Below are 24,168 nucleotides of genomic sequence, written 5' to 3'. Positions count from 1 at the left end.
GAAAGTTACTTTCAAATTACTTTCAAGCACATTTAAAAACAACGTGTGTTGTACCAAAGTGCTGTACAATTTTACACAAAAGATAAAAGATAATAAACGAATACATAAGATAAAATATAAAGCATGCAAGATAGGCCATAAACCACTCAAAAACCCCTTATATAATTCAGGCAACATCATAAGCTAAAGAAAATAAATGAGTCTTTAGGCTAGATTTAAAAGTGTCCAATGTGGGGGAAGATCTCACGCCTCATTTGATCGCGAAAGTGAAAGTGCCCTTTGCGGTTGCATCGCGGTGCCCCCGCGTTTCCATTTCTCCCCCCCGGGAACGCGATTGCGCCCCTGCTCTCGCGGAGGTCTGTGCACGCCACTGTTGAAGAGTATATAAAGACTATTTTGTATGTTGAGTCTTAAAGACTCTTAAAGACTGTTTTGTATGTTGAGTCTTAAAGACTCTTAAAGACTATTTTGTATGTTGAGTCTTAAAGACTCTTAAAGACTATTTTGTATGTTGCTTAGCTCAATGAGAATCAACTGTACTAAAGTCAGTAACAAGTAATTTCTTCTTTGTTCAATCTATTTGCATGCAAACACATTTGTATGCAAATACATACTATGGGACTAAAGGAACTCCTTTAAATGTACAACATTGATGAACATTTACCCTAGGTGTTATTAACTGGCTTGACCCTTGCAATCTGAGAGCACTATTTGGTTTGTATTCTACCAACATATCTGCCATGTATTTAGGGCCATTACGGGATTTGTATACAATTAAAAGTACTTTAAAATTAAGCCTCAATAAAACCGGAAGCCAGTATAATGACCTAAGAAATGGTGATGTTGAGTTTTTCTGGTTTTGGTCAAGAGCCTGGCAGCAGCAATTTGTATGAGCTACAAATGTCTAATAGTTTTTTGGGAAGGCCAATAAGAAGTCCATTGGAAACTCATAATCTACCCTGGTAATGAATATCAACATCAACAGATGTTGGATGTTGACTTGATGTCATGGATATAGCATTTATGAAGAGAATGTTAAGGTGATGATACACAGGGCAGCTTTTTGAGCAATGTTGCCAGGCAATGTTGGCAAGCGATGTTGCTTTGACACTTTCCCATTGAGAATGGGCAACAAATTTTGATCTAAAGTATCCGGATTGAAATTTGTTGCCAATTCTCAATGGGAAAGTGCCCAAGCAACATCGCTCAGCAACATTGCTCAAAAATTTGCCTTGTGTATCATCACCTTTTTGACTGCATATCTGGTTTCAGTGATAGGAAATGCTGACTTGTCAAAAGAAGTGATCAGACAGTGCTACATGCTTCATCACAGTATTTGAGTTGCTTACACCCTTACTGATGAGCAGATATATGGGTGGGTGAGATATGTACTCTAAGCATACTTAGAATAGATAAGAAGCGCATTTGGTTGCGTTGTGAGTATTTGCAGCATGTTTTTGCAGTGCATTTCTGTATTTGGGTGCATTGTAAGTATTTGCAGCACATTTCTGTATTTGGTTGTGTTGTATTTGTAGCATGTTTCTTAATTTTTTGCATTGTGAGCATTTGCAGCACATTTCTGTATTTGGTTGCGTTGTGAGTATTTGCAGCACATTTCTGTATTTGATTGTGTTGTATTTGTAGTACATATCTGTATTTGATTGCATTGTGAGTATTTGCAGCACATTTCTGTATTTGGTTATGTTGTGAGTATTAGCAGCACGTTTCTGTATTCAATTGCATTGTGAGTATTTGCAGCACATTTCTGTATTTGGTTGCATTGTACTTGTAGCACGTTTCTGTATTTGGTTCCATTGTATTTATAGCACGTTTCTGTATTTGGTTGCATTGTGAGTATTTGCAGCATGTTTCTGTATTTGGTTGCATTGTGAGTATTTGCAGCATGTTTCTGTATTTAGTTGCATTGTGAGTATTTGCAGCACATTTCTGTATTTGGTTGCATTGTACTTGTAGCACGTTTCTGTATTTGGTTCCATTGTATTTGTAGCACGTTTCTGTATTTGGCTGCATTGTGAGTATTTGCAGCACTTTTCTGTATTTGGTTGTGTTGTATTTGTAGCACGTTTCTGTATTTGATTGCATTGTGAGTATTTGCAGCACATTTCTGTATTTGGTTGCGTTGTATTTGTAGTACGTTTATGTATTTAGTTGCATTGTGAGTATTTGCAGCACATTTCTGTATTTAGTTGCACTGTATTTGTAGCACGTTTCTGTATTTGGTTCCATTGTATTTGTAGCACTTTTCTGTATTTGGTTGCATTGTGAGTATTTGCAGCATGTTTCTGTATTTGGTTGCGTTGTGAGTATTTGCAGCACATTTCTGTATTTGGTTGCATTGTATTTGTAGCATGTTTCTGTATTTGATTGCATTGTGAGTATTTGCAGCACATTTCTGTATTTGGTTATGTTGTGAATATTAGCAGCACGTTTCTGTATTCAGTTGCATTGTGAGTATTTGCATCATGTTTCTGTATTTGGTTGCATTGTGAGTATTTGCAGCACATTTCTGTATTTGGTTGCATTATATTTGTAGTACGTTTCTGTATTTAGTTGCATTGTGAGTATTTGCAGCACATTTCTGTATTTGGTTGTGTTGTATTTGTAGCACGTTTCTGTATTTGATTGCATTGTGAGTATTTGCAGCACATTTCTGTATTTGGTTGCGTTGTATTTGTAGTACGTTTATGTATTTAGTTGCATTGTGAGTATTTGCAGCACGTTTCTGTATTTGGTTGCATTGTATTTGTAGCACGTTTCTGTATTTGGTTGCATTGTGAGTATTTGCAGCACATTTCTGTATTTGGTTGCGTTGTATTTGTAGTACGTTTATGTATTTAGTTGCATTGTGAGTATTTGCAGCACATTTCTGTATTTGGTTGCATTGTATTTGTAGCACATTTCTGTATTTGGTTCCATTGTATTTGTAGCACGTTTCTGTATTTGGTTGCATTGTGAGTATTTGCAGCATGTTTCTGTATTTGGTTGCGTAGTGAGTCTTTGCAGCACATTTCTGTATTTGGTTCCATTGTATTTGTAGCACGTTTCTGTATTTGGTTGCATTGTGAGTATTTGCATCATGTTTCTGTATTTGGTTGCGTTGTGAGTATTTGCAGCACATTTCTGTATTTGGTTGCGTTGTATTTGTAGCACGTTTCTGTATTTGATTGCATTGTGAGTATTTGCAGCACATTTCTGTATTTGGTTATGTTGTGAGTATTAGCAGCACGTTTCTGTATTCAGTTGCATTGTGAGTATTTGCATCATGTTTCTGTATTTGGTTGCATTGTGAGTATTTGCAGCACATTTCTGTATTTGGTTGCGTTGTATTTGTAGCATGTTTCTGTATTTGATTGCATTGTGAGTACTTGCAGCACATTTCTGTATTTGGTTGCATTGTATTTATAGTACGTTTCTGTATTTAGTTGCATTGTGAGTATTTGCAACACATTTCTGTATTTGGTTGCATTGTATTTGCTGCATGTTTCTGTATTTGGTTGCGTTGTGAGTATTTGCAGCACATTTCTGCATTTGGTTGTGTTGTGAGTATTAGCAGCACGTTTCTGTATTCAGTTACGTTGAGTATTTGCAGTGCATTTTTGTATTTGATTGCGTTGTGAGTTTTGCAGCACATTTCTATATTTGATTGCTTTGTGAGTATTTGTAGTCCGTTTCTGTATTTGGTTGCATTGTGAGTATTTATAGGACAAGCGTTGTCCAACTGATGAAGATATTTTCTTAATTTGCTGGTGTTTTTTCTATTTGCATTTGTTTTCTTCAGTTGTAGGGCACTGAGCTCTCTCAGTCACCGTACTTACCCTGAATTACTACGGTATGCCTATAATAAGTGTTTATAATCTGACTATTTTAGATTGGACGGGACAACAACCGCTGCGGAGCAGCCCAGTACCTGCGTGACTCGTCATATACATAAGCAGAGAGAAGTAGCTCAGGCTACAATGTCCTTATGCAAGACACATGCAGTTTTGTTTATTAACTGCTAGAGCACCAAAAGTTACATAGTGTACCCCTGATCTATCTCTTACTTACCAGAACAGAAATAGGCTACTGCCACAATAGCTTCTCAAGAAGACTCATGTTGATTTTAAAGACATCAGTATGCACATGAAAGAGTATGTTGCCATTTTTCTTTTAAAAATAACTTAATTAATTAATTAATTAATAAACCTGTTTGTGTGTCCTCACACTTTTACAAGACGAAAATGCACTGCACTGTTCTTTTTGAGTTTTCACAACTCAAAAAGGATGGTACAAATAAACAAATTCACCAACAACACACTAAAAAAGTTGGTGTAAGTGTCAAAATAAAAAAAGTAAAAAGCAGAAGAAGCAGCAAGCCTAAAAGCAATATAAAAATTCTAAATTTAATCTGTTGTGAAATTAGAAACTGTAGTCATGGTAGTGCAAATTACAAAAGAGACCACGTCAAGCACATCGTGAGGAATATCAGTGTTTGAAAACAATCATGAGACCCAGCAACGGCAGGTTTGAACAATGCAGAGCGGTGAGAAAAAAAAACCACTGAGATATAAGATAGTAGTTGACAAACTAGTTAATCTGTGTGTCAACAGAAACCGTTAGTATGTGAATCACTGCTTTGGTGGTGTAGTTTCTAATTTAAAAAGATTTAGACCAATTAAAACACAATAGGCCATTGTCAGAAATATAAGTGTTGTTGAATGTGTCATCTATAGGCACGTTTATGTCAAAAGTGATGTCAAAAGTGTTCAAACATTAGTCTACATGGTTACTAAGGAGACAACAGTGTCAATGAAGACCTTGTAAAGAAAATAAAGCCAAATAAAGGTAAATATTACTTGGGAACAGGATATTTTTTTATTGTGCATCGTTTTCAATCAAGTTGTAATTTCGAAAAAGTTGTACAGTAATACATGAAATATGGGAAAATATTATTTAATTATGTGTAATTGAATTGTACATAACATGATAGCTGTGAAATTATCATTAGCCAGAAAAAAAGATTCTGCCATTTTTTATTTCAAAAATGACACATTTTAATCTAGCTATAAAATGAAGTCCCTGAAAATCAATTCCAGTAGGTAAATACAGTGTTGTCCTTTTCATAAAGATAATTTCTGACACCGCTCCACACCTTTTTGTGATTTTGCCTGGAAATCTCTTGTGTAGTGTGAGACGCTCTTTCTCAAAAGACATATTCTTACCTGCGTCTGTTTGAAAGCGACTCTTCAGTTTCATTGTTTATGAGAACATGACTCGACCCCCCTTGGCCTCCTTCATGCATGACTTCAATCTGTGAGAAACCACAGAAAGACAGAAAACTGCATGTTAAAGATCAATTTTTAAAAGGAAGAAGTAGTTGACATGTAGTTGAAAACCACAAACTGACATTCCCACAAATCTCTGTGTGACACATTTTAATGGTTTTTAATTTTAATAATTATGTTTCTTCTTAGGTTTTTCTTATCAGTTATGTACAGTACATTGGGGTTTTATGTTACATCTTATGTTGTTACATTATTGTTTATTGCATTAGTTTTGCATTGTATTACTCAATTTGTGGAAAAGCTACTTCTGATCTTCTTTTCCACCATTGGGCCGAACGGTTCTCATTGCGTAACCGTTCCATTCCGTGCTGATCCGGGGCAGCTAGTATGGTTATGGTTTCATTTTTCACTGTGGGGCTGATAATGGCCAAGGTCTGTCATTGCCTTGGTAACGCAACTACCAGCACGATTCAGAGAATTCCGGGCCCAGAACGGGTTGTAATCGTGCCGTGCTGAACCAGGCTCAGGTGGAGACACAACTGGAACCGTTCCTTATCATTCTAAGAACCGTTCGGCCCGACGGTGGAAAAGCGGCTTTTGATTCATCGTGCGGCTTCTCTCTTTAGCACTGTCAGTGTACGTTAAAAGTACAAAACAGATTTTAGTAGCAACTTGGCCTTGCTAATTCAGCAGAAAAGGGCTGATGCATTTACTGGTTTTTGTTAATTACATTTTTAAAATGCTAAATTTTTTGTAAATATGTTTACATTTTTACTGTATTTTTTTTTTTTTACAGAATTATTCTGGAAACCACAGTTGTCAGTTCTGGAAACCACAGCACAGCGGAATTTTTTTTACAGTAACACTGCTACTATCTATAAGTAATTTTGCAACTACATGTCAACTTATTCTACAAACCCTTACCCTAACTCTACTAATACTCTATAACAGCTAGTTGACATGTAGTTGAAAAGTTACTTAAAGTTAGTAGAATGTCTAAAACAGACTATAGAAACAATATGTAACCAGAACTAATCCCAGGCTAAAACGTTTTTTATACAACTTTTAGATGTTTTTAAAAACTTTCATTTATTTCAGACATGACCTTGTGGCTGAGAAAGACTGATGTACCTTGATGCCACCTTTGGCTTTGCGAATATTTTTCCTTTTTGCCAGCTCTGCGTCACTGGGCTGCTTATTGGCGCAGGAGTTATCTGCAGCTTTGCGATTTGATGCTGTAGAGTTTGGAACAGAATTAAACAAGCTGGAAAACCTTCATATTTTCCACTTAAATAATTCAGGATACAAAGCATAACTTTAATGTTTTCCTGTCAGAAACATCAGTATATTTGCATAAATATGAGCACTGGTACATTTAACATTTAACAAAACTGCACTCAAACTGAAAGTTTATCAACCTGAAATGAGAACACACTTCTGGAGAAAAAAGAAGGGAAAAAAAGTGTGGTAAGAAAAACAAATACCACTAACCGCTGGTGGTGTAGTCTGTCAACATACACCTGGTTTCTTTTAAACTCACCAGGTGGAGTAGAATGCGGGATTTTAGGCGAAGTGCGTTTTGGTGATGATTCTGGTCGAGGTGCAACAGGTTGCACCGGCCTTGCTTGCTTTGCAGACAGCTTTTTCAGACTTGCATGTCTTTTCTCAAACATCTCTTGAACGTCATCCAGCCTTTTAAGTGCAGTTTGGGTTTTGCTCTGCATAGGAAAAGATTAAAGATTTAAGAGATAAAAGGTTTATTTCACTTATTAATCAGGAGCAGATGAATGGAATCATTAAAGCTACAGTGAGCTCCAGAAGTCTGAAACCTAATTTAAAATATAAAAATCAAAATGTAGTTTAAAACTGTATAAACAGTTTTAGGACCAGGTTTACTAAACGGGGCAAATTAGCGTGAAAACGCAATTCCACAAATGCGCCGATGGGAGTGGCAAGTTTTGCGCGTGATATCTACTGTTGACGCGCAAATTAAAGAACAAAGACGCAGTCACATCATTTACATAATGACCAACGCAATCTACCAAGAGCAGTGCAAATTAGCGTTAGGTCACAGATAAGTAGAGCTGATGCTCATCAGGTGCGTGTTGACACAGGCGCAGCTTGTTACACGTAATCTGTAATCAAACACGTACATATATATATACAGTCATGTGAAAAAGTTAGGACACTCTATTGAATTCCATGGTTTTCTGTATCAGGACATATTAAAAAATCATCTAGTGCTTGGCGGGTCTTAAAATTTGGAAAATAAAACCTCAGAGGAACAACAACACATGACATATCACACCATGTTAGCAGCAATAACATAAAGTAATCATTTTCTGCATGACTTTATCAGTCTCTCACATCGTTCTGGAGTAATTTTGGCCTACTCTTCTTTACAATGTTGCTTCAGTTTATTGAGGTTTGTGGGCATTTATTTATGCATAGTTCTCACCACAGAATTTCAGTCGAGTTGAGGTTTGGACTTCACTGGGCCATTGCAACACATTGATTCTTTACTTTTTCAGTCATTCTGCTGTAGATTTGCTTGTGATCTTTGGATCATTGTCCTGTTGCATGACCCAATTTTGACCAAGCTTTAGCTGTCAGACGGATGGCCTCACATTTGACTCTAGAATACTTTGGAATACAGAGGAGTTCATGGTCAACTCAATGACTGTGAGGTGCCCAGGTCCTGTGGCTACAAAACAAGGCCAAAATCATCACCCCTCCACCAGCATGCTTGACTTTTGCTATGAGGTGTTTGTGCTGATATGCTCTGTTTTCACCCAAACTTGGCACTGTGCATTATGGCCAAACATATCCACTTTGGTCTCATCTGTCCAAAAGGCATTGTTCTAGAAGTTTTATGGTTTGTTCAGAAGCAACTTTGCAAGCCTAAGCTGTGCTGCCATTTTTTTTTTTTTTTTAGCGATAAGAGGCTTCCTCCTGGAAACCTTTCTAAACTCGCCATATTGTCTGGTCTTTTTCTAATTGTTCTGTCTTGAACTTTATCATTTAACATGTTAACTGAAGCCTGTAGAGTCTGAGGTGTAGTTCTTGGGGTGTCTGCAATTTCTCTGAGCATTACACAGTCAAGTCAAGTCAAGTCAAGTCAAGTCACCTTTATTTATATAGCGCTTTTTACAATGTAGATTGTGTCAAAGCAGCTTTACATTGATAACTGGTACATTGTTTGGCTGCACAGCAGCTCTTAAAGAATAGTGTCAATGCAGGCAGATCAAAGCACTGTTGAATATCAAATGTCAAGTCAAGTGTCCCCAACTAAGCAAGCCAGAGGCGACAGCGGCAAGGAACCCAAACTCCACAACAACTGCATCTATGTCACAAAATGGATTAAGACATGCTTTTTTGGGGCGTTAAATAATGGCGCAAATACCAGTAAATTGACTAGCGCAAACATTAGTAAATCGCGTTGCGTGATTCATTTAAATACTTTCCTCCCATAAATTTAGTGTCTGAAAGGGAAACTCCTACAAATGCATATGCAATAAGGTCAGCCGCAAAAACAACTCAGTCCACATCTTTTCAGCTCCAATTTTCCACTGCGTGTCTTTATTAAATCCAGACAGTAGTTTTTTAATGCCAAAGGGGGTTTGCGCTGGTGCAAGCTGTTAGTAAATGTGGCCCTTAGGCTTGAAACACTGAAGGAACATTATTTAATATATAAGAAAATGTTTAATATTTTTTAGTACTACTTTTAGGTCAGTCATTGAATAATGAGAGTCAAGGCATAAGTGCTGCTGCTGCCGTCATTATAGCAACAGGACATCAATCAAGTTGTTATGATGATAATATGATTTATGTTATATATATATATATATATATATATATATATTTATATACACAAACAAACAAACTTTTGGATTTGTACCTTGACCAGCTCTGAGAGGGCGATCTCATACTGGTTGCTGAGGTCTTTGAGATGACTGAGCTGCTGATCTTTGGCTGTTTTCATGTACCTCTCGATGTCCTTCAGTGCTGCTTCTGCACCTTCCTGGGTCTGGCATCTGTCTACAGCCTGAGAGGCCAACAGATACACTCCACTCTCACACCACTGGATCACCTGCCAACATACAAACATAGATGCACATTAATGGACCCCATTTAATCACAGAAAACTGTGAACTGTGCAGGTTATCTAATTTGTTTTATTTTAACCACTAAACCCCAAAACATGAAATGAAAAAAGATAGCTCTGCTGTAATAATGTTGATATTATTTTTTGTATTACTTTTTATAATAAAAATATTTTTTTAAATTAATTTTATAACATACAGTAGTGGCCAGAAGTGATGTCCGACCTAGGAAAATTGGCTTCTTCGCACTTTATTCACACTTTTTGCATGTTGTGAAGTACTTGGAGTGTAAAACTAATGTATACGTTTCACATTTTTTCAAAACATACCAGACATCATTTTTGGCCAAATGGTCAACCAATCTTGCACTCATTATTTCTGTAACATGTAGTTCTATGTCTATGCAGTTTCATTGTGTTTTGGTTCTGTTTTCCCTGTTCTGGTTTCCCTGAGTTCGCTGTGCTTATTAGTTTCCATAGTTTCTAATTAATTTACACACCTGTTCTGTTTTTCCTTCATTACCCTCCCCATGTATTTAAGTTTAAGTTTTCTCAGTCATCTCTCAAAATCACCCATTCGACTCAATCATCCCATTTGAAAACTCAATATTAAGGTGCCTTTGTAGTAATTTGACCACATGTGAGTTGTTTCACAAACCTCGTCAATTCTTTTGTGGATTTCAAGTGATTTGGTTAGAATGTCACGTTTCTTTTTTGCCTCATTGCTGAAGTCATCGCAGATCCGACGCAGTTCGACACACTTTGGGCGGATGGAGTCTACGGCGTAATGGTTACTTTGAATGAGCTGGTCCCCATGCTGAGCGTGAAGCTGAGCTTTCTCCAAGGACTCCTGTAGAGATCAGTAAACACAATAAATCTTAACAGAATACAAACAATGTACAGTGCTATCTTGACTTTTATTGCCACTTGACTTGCAGTATTGTTACAGTAGTCAAGCCAAGTCACCTTCATATATAGTGCTTTATACAATACAGATTGTATTATGTGTGTATTATCTATTTTATTTATTTGTTCTTTCTTTCTTTCTTTCTTTCTTTCTTTCTTTCTGTCTTTCTGTCTTTCTTTGTGGTGGGGCCAGTGATTGGAAAAAATACAAATGTAAACTACTGGTTTAACCAGCAAAAAACAATTGTTGAGCCCTCTATTCTGTTGAACTGAATGGGATGCTTTGCATATCAGGTCTGGTCTTAGATTCAAAAGATTTTGACCTGAGCTTTGTCCTCCAAGGTTTTCAGATCCCCCAGTAGGTGATCGACTCGAGCCACACAGTCCCCGGTGTCGGACAGCCCCAATAAGGCTTCCATCAGGCCGTCCAGAGAAACTTTCACCTGATGTCAATGGATAAAACAGACCAATTTCAACTTGATTGACTGGACAACCGCTACAGGTGATATTTGGTATAATGGCTGCCTATTAAGTTCACAGAGACTTCATTTGAGCACATCCATTGCACCGTACCTCTCTAAAGTCCTGCTCAAAGTGCCGTAACTGTAAACACTGCTCTAATTTGAGGTGATGCTTCGACCAGAACTGTTCAAACGCATTCTCCGTCTCATCGAGCTGCGCTAACAACCTGAGACAAACAAACAAATGCTTTTACAGTGAGTATTTCAGAGGAACTAGAGTGAATTAGATTTCACAGAGGAAGGTTAGATGATACTAGGCTTTAAAGAATAATAACAGAACTGTAACAAGAACTACACAAGTCCAACACCTGCTAATAGAGCAGCTAAAATGGAGGAAATGGCACTATATATATATATATATATATATATATACACACACATATATACAGTATCTCACAGAAGTGAGTACACCCCTCACATTTTTGTAAATATCTTTTCATGTGACAACACTGAAGAAATGACACTTTGCTACAATTTAGAGTAGTGAGTGTACAGCTTGTATAACAGTGTAAATTTGCTGCCCCCTCAAAATAACTCAACACACAGCCATTAATGTCTAAACTGCTGGCCACAAAAGTGAGTGCACCCCTAAGTGAAAATGTCCAAATTGGGCCCAAAGTGTCAATATTTTGTGTGGCCACCATTATTTTCCAGCACTGCCTTAACCCTCTTGGGCATGGAGTTCACCAGAGCTTCACAGGTTGCCACTGGTGTCCTCTTCCACTCCTCCATGACGACATCACGGAGCTGGAGGATGTTAGAGACCTTGCGCTCCTCAACCTTCCGTTTGAGGATGCCCCACAGATGCTCAATAGGGTTTAGGTCTGGAGACATTCTTTAGCAAGGCAGTGGTCATCTTAGAGGTGTGTTTGGGGTCGTTATCATGTTGGAATACTGCCCTGCGGCCCAGTCTCCAAAGGGAGAGGATCATGCTCTGCTTCAGTATGTCACAGTACATGGTGGCATTCGTGGTTCCCTCAATAAACTATAGCTCCCCAGTGCCGACATGCAGCACTCATGCAGCCCCAGACCATGACACTCCCACCACCATGCTTGACTGTAGGCAAGACACACTTGTCTTTGTACTCCACACACGCTTGATACCATCTGAACCAAATAAGTTTATCTTGGTCTCATCGGACCACAGGACATGGTTCCAGTAATCCATGTCCTTAGTCTGCTTGTCTTCAGCAAACTGTTTGCAGGCTTTCTTGTGCATCATCTTTAGAAGAGGCTTCCTTCTGGGACGACAGCCATGCAGACCAATTTGATGCAGTGTGCGGCGTATGGTCTGAGCACTGACAGGCTGACCCCCCACCCCTTCGACCTCTGCAGCAATGCTGGCAGCACTCATACGTCTATTTCCCAAACATAACCTCTGGATATGACGCTGAGCACGTGCACTCAACTTCTTTGGTCGACCATGGCGAGGCCTGTTCTGAGTGGAACCTGTCCTGTTAAACCGCTGTATGGTCTTGGCCACCGTGCTGCAGCTCAGTTTCAGGGTCTTGGCAATCTTCTTATAGCCTACGCCATCTTTATGTAGAGCAACAATTCTTTTTTTCAGATCCTCAGAGAGTTCTTTGCCATGAGGTGCCATGTTGAACTTCCAGTGACAAGTATTAGAGAGTGGCTGTGTCCGAAATCGCCCCCTATACCCTTAAATAGGGCACTATTTGAGGAGACAGCCATTTGTAGTGGTGTCCGAAACCATAGTGGATGATGTTGAGTGCACTCATTCAATCCCACAATGCACTGCAATAACGAGTGTACAACCGATGCACGCTCAACGGCTAAAGAATACCCATAATGCACTGTGAGAGTCGCGCGCTGAATGAATTAACGCGTCTCGCCAGGAGATGGCGCCCGCAGCTGAATCAATCATCCATTCATTTTCCAAACCGCGCTGGTCCAGCATTATCATATTTTAATTAATCATTAAATCGTTTAAAAGGTTTAAACATGCTAGTTCAACATAAATATTAAATACTACTGGAGCTGCCAGTTTGCTACATTTCAAAAGATTATTAAACAGTAGCACAAACTATGCGAAATCGGCAGCCCTTCCGGCGCACTCAGTGTCCGAATTCACTCACTCGTTTCATTCACTCCTTCAAGTGGACTATATTAGTGGAGTAATGTAGGGAATAGTGAATGAGGGTATAGGGGGTGATTTCGAACACAGCAAGTGAGAGCGATAACACCAAATTCAACACACCTGCTCCCCATTCACACCTGAGACCTTGTAACACTAACGAGTCACATGACACTGGGGAGAGAAATGGCTAATTGGGCCCAATTTGGACATTTTCACTTAGTGGTGTACTCACTTTTGTAGCCAGCGGTTTAGACATTAATGGCTGTGTGTTGAGTTATTTTGAGGGGACAGCAAATTTACACTGTTATACAAGCTGTACACTCACTACTTTACATTGTAGCAAAGTGTTATTTGTTCAGTGTTGTCACATGAAAAGATATAAAATATTTACAAAAATGTGAGGGGTGTACTCACTTCTGTGAGATACTGTATATATATATATATATATATATATATATATATATATATAAAAATCAACATTATTTTTACTTTAAAGGGTTAGTTCACCCAAAAAATGAAAATTCTGTCATTAATTATTCACCCTCATCTCATTCCACACCCGTAAGACCTTCGTCCATCTTCGGAACACAAATTAAGATTTTTGATTCCTCAATAGACAGCCATTTAACCACCACTTTCAAGGTCCAGAAAGGGACTAAAGACATTGTTGAAATCTTCTATTCTGTGTCATTCTCATACGCTGTTTACGTTCAGCGCTTCCAGGTTCTACGTCAGAACGCTGAGTCATTAGTCGAATGTGTCGTACTGCTCACGTGAACAGCGGCGGCCAATAACGAGTCGGCATTCTGACGTAGAACCTGGAAGCGCTGGACGTAAAAAGCGTAGGAGAATGACAGAGAAAAGATGTTGTTGAATAAAGTCGTTATTTTTGTTTAGTTTTTGTGCACAAAAGGTATTCTCGTCGCTTCATAACATTAAAGTTGAACCACTGCAGTCACGTGGACTATTTTAATGATGTCTTTAGTACCTTTCTGGAACTTGAAAGTGGTGGTTAAATTGCAGTCTATGGAGGAGTCAGACAGCTCTTGGATTTCATCAAAAATATCTTAATATTGTGTTCCAAAGATGAACGAAGGTCATACGGGTTTGGAACGATATGAGGGTGAGTAATTAATGACAGAATTCTCATTTTTTGGTGAACTAACCCTTTAATGTTCTTGGTTATACTGTGAATAATTCATGGTGCAAGTTAAAAATGCTCATGATCTTTCATCAGAATGTTCTGGAACTTTCCTTTTTGGCTGACGTCATCCATATCTCTATTTGCATTTCTGATGGTTAAAATCCCTTACAAAGTGAACATTCTGTTTTGCTGTCAAGTAGGAATGTCACGTAGCAGCCCAGAAATGTGTTACATCATAATTCTGATTCAGCTATCATCATTAATGCTGTAACATTTTGTGTGTGGCAAAATCTTTTTACACACCTTTCAACAGTTGTTTGGTTCTCTACCTCATCTGGGTTCAAAATGCGGCTCTCGGTTTTGCTGGCCTGGTCTTTGATACAGGACAGCAGGGTATTTCCTTGTTTTACGGCCAATTTTAGCTCATCCTGTACAGAAAGAAGGAATGTGGCATATGAATACTGAATGAACCTGTATATATGCAAAATACAGGCAAAATACAGGTAAATCAAGATAAATACAGATGATGTTTTGCTGCTCCATTATGTCAGAAACTGTTCACTGAAAGTCAATGAACCGATAAAAGATAATGGACCGATCTCACAGATACAAGCAATAAAATAAAGGACAGAATTATAACAACATGGATTAAACAAATCATATGACAACATTAGAACAACATGAACCACTGTTCCATAAATGTGAATGGCTACCTTGAGCTTATCGTGTTTTTCGGTGTGTGTGATAAGCAAATCTTTAGTGCACTGCACATCATTGGGAAGTTCAGTTTCTGCCAGGTCAATTCCAAACTGCTGCAGCATCTGTGCTGTGCTCTTCACTGTTAACGCAAAGTTCTCAACGGCCTAGGACACAACATTTCATTTAAAAATAAAACTTAATTAAATAAGTTAATTAAGGCTTTATTTATTAAAAAACAACTTCTCACTGTGCGATGGTGAATCCATTGACTGTGGCAATAGTCCAGGGTTCCCCCCAGGTCACAGGTCAGCTGGCCTTTGTCAATGTAGCCGTGCAAGTCTGACAGGGAATTTAGCATAACTATCTACAAGATAAAAGAAAAGAACAAACATATATATATATACACACACACAACATACACACACACACACATATATATATATATATATGAAAGTGACTTTTTTGTAACTTTTGGGGAACAGAAACTATTTTTTCTTCTACAATACTTTAAAGACAAAAGTTGCTGTTGTTAACAGTCAGTTATGTTGAGCAGAGTTGGTATACTGCCACAACCTCAAACCATTTTCACAGGAACTAATATTTTCAGAACCTGTGGTTGGCTGCCGGTATGCATGTGTGTGCAAACATTTTACAGAACATATATGGTGAAAAACAGCTGTGGGGGAAGGGTAAAAGAAAATTCTGCCTCTGAAGTTTTGGGGACAGTTTTTAGAGGTTTAAAAGCATAACTGTGAGGCTTATAATTTTATTCTTCTGTTAAAATGTGTATTATTTGAGCTGTAAAACTGTTTACATCATTTTTACAGTCATTCTTGGATTTAAGAGTTTATGGTGTTACATTATTATGGCAACAAAGCAGTAAAATTGGATATAACTTCACACAAAAAAATCTTAATAAGCAATTTTTCACACTAAAACCATGTCATCACATTTAAATCACTCATATAAAATACCCATATTTTTATTTTTTATTTTAACTATTATAAAATGATTAGTTCCTGTTCTTGATTCTGATTGGTCAATATCTGTTTTTTATTCACGATAAAACACGGCTATGACCGCTTCACCCAACGGTTCTGTGTATCAGTACGCAACACCCTTAGCAACCACTCTTAGCAATGTAAACTGTTTGTTCTCAATTGATATTGTTCATTGAAGCTTACTGTATTATGTAAAGAATATCGTGAGAAAGAGATCGAGTGAGCGAGTTTATTACCTGCATTCAGATTTAGCATTTTCCTTCAGGTCAGTCCTATGTTCATAATAAAAAATCTGTTTAAATGTCTGATGTATTATCTTGTCCTTTTAACAGTTAAGGGGTTTTCCGTGACTGACAGAGCTAGTCACAGCATTTGTCAGTTGCGTCTTGTTCCATTTTCAAAACAATTCAGTCTTTTCAATGTAAAAGTTTTCGCTACTGACTGACACACTCATAAAGACAGTCTTTGCCGCCATCTAATGGTGTGAAAATGTAACTTCTGTTGCTGTTCACGGTCAGGGACTATTTTTTCTGGCGGAAGGATGGCTTTTAGAAAAAGTTTACTTCATGAAAGTTGCATTGATACATATTTCTGGCTTTAATATTTGTATTGTGTGGTAACCGTTTTATAAAAGCAATAAGATACTCGAGGCTAGTGCTGTATCATGAATAAGTCATGGCTGAAGGGGTTGCAGACACTCCGCTTCGCGTCGTGCCTAACAACACCCTTCAGCCGTGACTTATTCACGATACAGCACAGCCTGTTGTACCTTATTGCTTACATATGAACCAACCCTATTCACGTCAGTTGTAAAATACGGAGTGTCTATTTACACCAAGTGCAAATAGCCCACCTTGTTGGCAGAGGTTATTTACACTAACTCCACCCACCACTGTCTGATTGAGCCAGACAAAAGAAATCCTGCTGACAATGGAATCAGTGGTATGGAAATGGCATTAGCTTTTGACACGACGGACCAACCCGAGTTTGATTCCGCCTTTTAACAAATCACATATCAGCTTGAAATAGTGTGTATTTAAAATTAAAATTAAGAAAATATTCAACTGTCGCTATTGGCACTGCAAACAGACGCGATCTTGTAAATACCTTACTGTAACCCAGATTTTTGCTTTTTAGAAGAAAATAAGCATTTCAGAACTGGACCTAAATCTGAAATATTTCTGTAAATGATGAATGAACTGTCTAATGAATCTGCAGATGACATGTGAAATGTACAGTGCAAATTTCCTCAACGTCACAGGAATTTGCATGCAGATTAAAATCTCACACACAAGATTATATGGTTGTGGGTGAGTGGCATTTACTGAATTCACACATTGCCACGGCTTCAACGACAAGCAGCGAGAAAGCATATCCTCAATGCACAATGCAGTACTTGTTTCTCGCTGTATGTTTTGTACACTGTACACCCGCTAAAGAGCTGTTACACCAGTGATAGACATTCTGCACACAATCTGTAGGTTAACACCCTTTCAGACATGCATAAAACAACAGGGTGTCCAGCTGTGTTAATAATTTAGTGGATGAGTGATCATGGTTACAAACACTCCAGAGGAGCCATGCGCGTTATATGGCGAATGAACGGGCATGCTGAGGGTCCAGACAGACAGAAGCATGCTTACCGGTACCTTCAATTTGAAATCATCCCTATGTAACCGCATACTGACATCAGCAATGGCCCTCTGGAGGAGGCGTGAAGGTTTGAGAACCAGAACAAGCTGCAGATTTCCTGGGAAGGAGCCCTTTTAATCATGAAAGGAAATGAAACATGTAAGTAAAAATAAAAGTTTGACTCATTTCCTTTTGCTAAAAATGCTGTGGCATTAACTATACCTTGTGAAACCACATGAACACGTCAAACATTTTCAATTTAATTTATAAAATTTAAGACACAATTTACACAATTTTCAGCGAAAACCATCCTGCTTGGTCCAAAATATAAACACTCATAATAGGCTTACCAGTGAATACTAGTAAATCAGGGTAAAACAAAAATACATATTCGAGGAAGTGCTGATGAAATGTTGACTTGTTATTTAAAGGGTTAGTTCACCCAAAAATGAAAATTCTGTCATTTATTACTCACCCTCATGCCGTTTTACACCCGTAAGGCCTTCGTTAATCTTCAGAACGCAAATTGAGATATTTTTGTTTAAATCCGATGGCTTGTGAGGCCTACATAGGGAGCAATGACATTTCCTCTCTCAGGATCCATAAAGGTACTAAAAACATATTTAAATCAGTTCATATGAGTACAGTGGTTCAATATTAATATTATAAAGCGACGAGAATATTTTTGGTGCGGCAAAAAAAAAATAAATAAATAAATAACGACTTATTTAGTGATGGCCGATTTCAAAACACTGCTTCAGGAAGCTTCGGAGCGTTATGAATCAGCGTGTCGAATCCGCATTTCGGAGCGCCAAAGTCACGTGATTTCAGCAGTTTGGCGGTTTGACACGCGATCCGAATCATGATGTGTCATTGCTCCCTATGTAGGCCTCACGGAGCCATCGGATTTAAACAAAAATATCTTAATTTGTGTTCCGAAGATCAACGAAGGTCTTACGGGTGTAAAACGGCACGAGGGTGAGTAATAAATGACAGAATTTTTATTTTTGGGTGAACTAACCCTTTAAACCTTTAGCGTGTTTTTAAATGATAGGCCTGTATACTGTACATCTTGTTCTTTTTGCTCTGAACTGCACTGAGATCTGTAAACATCATGTTGAAGAGCTGTTCTAACTTGAAGGCTTCAGCAAGAGCCTGTACAAACCGCTATCCGTGCCAGAGAAGTGATTGCTGAGTTCCATTTGTCCTTCCTGCGGTCCAGGATGATGATGAAGCCGATGCTAGCAGCATCCATGCTGAAGGATGAAGAACAGATACAGACTAGTCGGGCATTGGAACCACAACCATTAGACAGAAATCAAACATTTCAAAGTATTGCAATTTGCCTCTATTTACAGTTGGTTTCACTACACATTTTGAAAAACATTCTCAGTGTGACTTTTTATCACAATAAACCTAAAGATAAAAGATAAATGAGGTTTTACCTTGGTATGCTGGTCAGGTATGTGACAACATTAACGAAATCTTCGTCTGTCACCTCATTAAAACCTGAGAACTCTGGGAAGGTGATGATAGGAGATCCATCTTTTCCTCTTCCTCCTGCAAATAATTAGCGCCTAGTTAATTCATAGTTATTAAACATGAGAAAAAGAAGGTTTAACATTAAATGGCACTCGGTGGTACTTTAAAAACATTTGTCTTTTCAAACAACATTTGTTTGAGCATCTCGATGAGCCCTAAGGTGTGAGTTTACATACCAAGTCTTTTTTTTTTTTTTCTCACATTTAAACAGAAACTAGTATGTGCATTGTGTGAAGATGCATGCTGTAGAAATCAGGTGTGAAGAGATTCAAACCATGACCTACATTTTTTTCTCACACTAGCTTTCAAATATACTTCTTTCATTTCTGTTTAATTCATTCATGGGACATACATCTGGCATTATCCTCAAAATAATTCTTAAGTATTCATCACACCATTCTACATTTGACTTCATATATTTACATTTTTGATTAATATATTCATTTGATTTTCAGAAAATAAGAACCTCAACTCCACAAGGGGGCGACAGTGGAATCGGAGTGGAATCAGAGATTTCTATTGAGTTCTGACACACCCATAAATTATTATCTGACTACATACTGTTTTAAAAATGTTTGTTAGCTTGTTAACAAATCAGACTAAAAAAGACCCGAATAAAATTAAACTGGTTACGAATCTTGTAACTTATAACATAAAATTGATACATTTTCATGCTTGCATATATTTACATATGCTGCTTACACTGCAAAACCATTAAATTAATTATTATTGAAGTACATTTGAGTCATATACTTGCGTGTTACATTTTAATTTTACTTAATAATTTAATATGTAAGGAACAATGAAATATTTATGTTTTGATTAATATTTTGCCATTTTTCTCATGATGGGGGAGGCGCCTGTGTTGCATGGCGTGTTCGTGAATTTGGTGGCGGAGCTAACAGGATGGGGGTGTGATCCTTTTGGGTGTGGGCGTGTTTTTTGGTGATTTCAAACATCGGCACCATTTCTCAGAAATCACTTACTGCACCTTTAAAGGGTTAGTTCACCTAAAAATGAAAATAATGTCAAATGGGAAAAAAAATGAAAATAATAACAAAATAACGACTTTATTCAACAATATCTAGTGATGGCCGATTTCAAAACACTGCTTTGAAGTATTACGAATTTTTTGTTTTGAATCGGTGGTTTGGATCGTGTAAACGAAGCCTCGTTTACTGAAATCACGTGACTTTGGTGCTCCGAACCACTGATCGCTTTAAAATATTAAGGTTGAACCACTGTACTCATGAAAACATGAACTGTTTAAATATGTCTTTAGTACCTTTCTGGATCTTGAGTGGTTCATTGACATTGCTGGCAATAGAGGCCTCACTTAGCCATTGGATTTTATCAAAAATATCTTAATTTGTGTTCCAAAGATGAACGAAGGTCTTACGGGTGTAAAACGACATGAGGGTGAGTAATAAATGACATTATTTAACTAATCCTTTTTATAAGAATTATAAGCACATATATGTTATCAATCAGGGGTTTCTGTAATTGTATGATGTTTTCTGTCTATTTGGAGAAAATCTAAAGTGAGGGGGAAAATATTTTGTTACTTTTAACATATATTGTCATATTTTTACAAAAAAAAAGTGAGATCAAACATTAAAGACCCCTGCTATAGGATCACAAAGCCTGACGTATCTCCAGAATTACTCTGATAAGAGATTATAATATAATTTTTAAATAATTAAAATAATTTTAGCAAAATATTCTCCACTGTCCATGTCAGTGTGAATATGTAATTGCCTTATTTAACAGGGATTCTTCTAGTGCATTGTGTTCATTCTTGAGGGGAATTCTGGAGAAAGATGTGTTTGTTTGCAGTAATGAGGCAGATCCACTCAGAGGTCACATGTTCATCCATTTTTAGACTTTAGATGCCACAACTTCTCACTCGGATGATGTATAGGTGATGTTTTAAAAGTAGTGCCTGTTTCTTTTACATTTATATTTACAAAGCACACATATCCCTCAGCCCACATCCGCCACAGCCTCCATCTTACATTGACCTAGTTTGTGGTTTAACAGTTTGACTTTGTCAGTTAGACATATATACTTACAAGATCTTTAAAACATTTTCTACAGACATCACTTTTGGCCACACTGTAAAAAATATTCCGTAGTTTTTACAAAATAATTTTGGCAGCTGTGGTTGCCAGAATAATTTTGTAAAAAATACAGAAAAACTGTAAACACATTTACAGAACAAACTGTCAATTTTACAGTATAACACTGTAATTTACAAACAAGACAATTTGAATGTAAACAAGTAAACTCAACAATGCACACTACTACTAAAATCTGTTTTGTACCTTTAACATATACTGACAACCACCATAATAATGCAGGTGATAAAAGAGAAAGCCACATGAAGAATCAGAGTTCATCACAAATAGCTTTTCCACTGGCTGAAGTATATACTAATGTAAAGAGGGTGCAAAGAGTCATTCACGCAAACGCAAAACACCATCATGGTAACCCACAACACTTACATAATGCAATAAACATTCATTAAACAACAGAAGATGTAACATAAAACCCTAATGTACATAACTGATAACAAAAACTATTAAGAAACATGATTTTTTTAAACAAAATACATTCAAATGTGGAGTGTCACACAGGGAATTGTGGGAATATCAGTTTACAGTTTTTGACTGTAAATTATACATTGATTTGTTCTTTTTTAAAATTTACAGCATTTTACTGTGAAAATTACATAAAATGTCTGGTAAGAGCTTTTACAGTTTTTCCCTGTATATAGTACTGGAACTTACTGTTAACCTATTTACAATTTTTTTCCGTAGCGTTTTTACAATATTTTACTGTTAAAATCACATTTATTTTTTACAGTGTACAAAATGCATGTTATTTTTTATTTAGTACTGTCCTGAATAAGATATTTTACATAAAAGATGTTTACATAAAGTTTACAAGACAAAAAAAATAGCTGAATTTATTAAAATAACCCCATTCATAAGTTTGTGAACCATTGGTTCTTAATACTGTGTGTCATTTCCTGGAAATTCCGAAAATTCTTCAGTTTTCAAGCATTTTTTGTGTATTTGAACCATTTCCAGCAGTGACTTTATGATTTTGAGATTCATCTTTTCACACTGAGGACAACTGAGGGACTCAAACACAACTATTAAAAAAGGTTCAAACATTCACTGATGCTTCAGAAGGAAACACAATGCATTAAGAGCCGGGGGGTGAACATTTTTTAAATTCGAATATCAAGGTAAATTGTACTTAATTTTTCTTCCGGGAAACATGCAAGTATCTTTTGTTGCTTCCGAAGGGCAGTACTAAATGAAAAACAATGATATCTAAACAAAATAAGACAAATTGGGACATCTCTATCCTGTTCATTGTGTTTCCTTCTGGAGCGTCAGTGAATGTTTGAACCTTTTTTAATAGTTATGTTTGAGTCCCTCAGTTGTCCTCAGTGTGAAAAGATGGATCTCAAAAACATACAGTTACTGCTGGAAAGGGTTCAAATTGAAGAATCTGCAGGACCTGGAGGATTTTTCTGAAGAACAGCTCAGTTTAACTGCTCAGGACAAACAAGGGACTCATGAACAACCATCACAAAACAAAAAAACAGTCATAGATCATCCAGGTAACCACACACAGTATTAAGAATCAGTGGTTCACAAACTTTTGAATGTGGTTATTTTAATAAATTCAGCTATTTTTTTTGTCTTGTGGACTTTATGTAAACATCTTTTATGTAAAATATCATACTCGGGACAGTACTAAATAAAAAATAACATGCATTTTGTATGATCTCTTATTTTGTTAAAATTATTCACATTTTCTCAGATTCTACAAGGGGTTCACATACTTTTTCTTGCAACTGTATGTATGTATGTATATATATATATATATATATATATATATATAGGGGAGCACGGGGCACAAACTAACGCGGGGTTAGTTGTAACACACATGGTTTAAATACTTCCACACACGCTAGCATGAAGAAATACTGACAATATATATAGAAAAAAATTGCGCCAAAATTCAAAAATCTTTGGAAGATATCACTGAACATATATTTAACAATAGCAAAAGTAAATTTCTTACTTGCGCTAATTTTTCATGTATATTTTTTGTTTTTATTTAAAATTAGACAAATCTGATATTATTTTAATCTCCTATCTGTTGTTTAGCAGTTTAGATAGTTCTTTAATGCTTAACTAAATATCAGAAGACACTAACCAGGTTTAAATTCCAGTTGTGCAGATAGGGTTCGTTGTAACACTGCGTTACAACTGTATAGAATAGTTCTAATAGCGGGGCACCATTCAAAACCCATTTCCTTTTCCCAATCATGTTTTATTTTCTGAGTGTTGTTGTTCACTTTTTCTAGCAGTAATTTGTAAAAGTTTGATACATTACCACTCATACCAGGGTGTACTATGACAATTCTCTCCAAAATGGAATTCAAAGTCTGGAATATACTTTCTAACAAAGTCTCTAACTTGCAAATAACGGAAAAAATGTGCCGAAACAAGAGCATAATATTGTTTTAGATGTTCAAAAGAACAAAAAGTACCTTCCCTATAAAGATCCTGAATTGTTACAATACCCATATGTTTTCACTGAAAAAAGAGTTTGTCATGCAACCCCGGAAGAAAAGCATGATTATTACAAATAGGAGTATCCAGATATATATCTGGAACATTCAAATGTACCTTAATTTGTTTCCACACCTTAATTAGGTTAGAAATAACTATGTTTCCGTTGATATTTTTGACATCAATTTTAATGGGACTATTAAGCAGTGGCTGTTGAAGGATTAGTTCACTTTCAAATGAAAATTATCCCAAGCTTTACTCACCCTCAAGCCATCCTAGGTGTTTCTTCTTTCTGATGAACACAGTCGGAGTTATATTAATAAATATCCTGACGCATCCAAGCTTTATAATGCAGTGAACAGGGGTCACGAGTATGAGCTGAAGAAAGTGCTTCCATCCATCATAAACGTACTCCACAAGGCTCCGGGGGGTTAATAAAGGCCTTCTGAAGCAAAGCGATGCGTTTGTGTAAAAAAAAATACCCATATTTTAACAAGTTATGAAGTAAAAATATCTAGCTTCCGCCAGACAGCCTTCCGTATTCAAGTTTCCGTAAGTTGATTAGGGAAGGCGTAGCGTAAGCTTTTGAACTGCAAGAGTTTTACACTTTCTTCGTACGTTGAATACGGAAGGCGGTATATGA

At 37.0% G+C, this 24,168-nt stretch overlaps 1 protein-coding gene across 10 annotated transcripts in view; it reads right to left on the bottom strand.

Moving 5' to 3' along the window:
* LOC127522650 (guanine nucleotide exchange factor DBS-like) overlaps positions 1-24,168 on the bottom strand; it is a 67,348-nt gene that overhangs the window by 37,001 nt on the left and 6,179 nt on the right. For 9 of the 10 annotated variants that reach the window (XM_051912811.1, XM_051912813.1, XM_051912814.1 and 6 more), the window contains exons 2-14: positions 18,834-18,948; positions 18,554-18,644; positions 17,400-17,519; positions 15,003-15,119; positions 14,770-14,919; positions 14,360-14,484; positions 10,867-10,981; positions 10,617-10,736; positions 10,046-10,237; positions 9,184-9,375; positions 6,826-7,003; positions 6,417-6,520; positions 5,223-5,311 (exon numbers count right to left, since the gene is read on the bottom strand). In XM_051912811.1, the coding sequence (XP_051768771.1) occupies positions 5,223-5,311; positions 6,417-6,520; positions 6,826-7,003; positions 9,184-9,375; positions 10,046-10,237; positions 10,617-10,736; positions 10,867-10,981; positions 14,360-14,484; positions 14,770-14,919; positions 15,003-15,119; positions 17,400-17,519; positions 18,554-18,644; positions 18,834-18,948 (1,708 nt within the window). The remainder of the gene's footprint in view (positions 1-5,222; positions 5,312-6,416; positions 6,521-6,825; positions 7,004-9,183; positions 9,376-10,045; positions 10,238-10,616; positions 10,737-10,866; positions 10,982-14,359; positions 14,485-14,769; positions 14,920-15,002; positions 15,120-17,399; positions 17,520-18,553; positions 18,645-18,833; positions 18,949-24,168) is intronic. The other variant, XM_051912812.1, reaches the window with a different exon arrangement.

This window comes from Ctenopharyngodon idella, chromosome 11 (assembly GCF_019924925.1).
Source record: "Ctenopharyngodon idella isolate HZGC_01 chromosome 11, HZGC01, whole genome shotgun sequence".
NCBI classification, from domain to species: Eukaryota; Metazoa; Chordata; class Actinopteri; order Cypriniformes; family Xenocyprididae; genus Ctenopharyngodon; species Ctenopharyngodon idella.
Note: the sequence above shows the minus strand (reverse complement) of the source record. Positions and strands in the feature narration are given on the sequence as shown.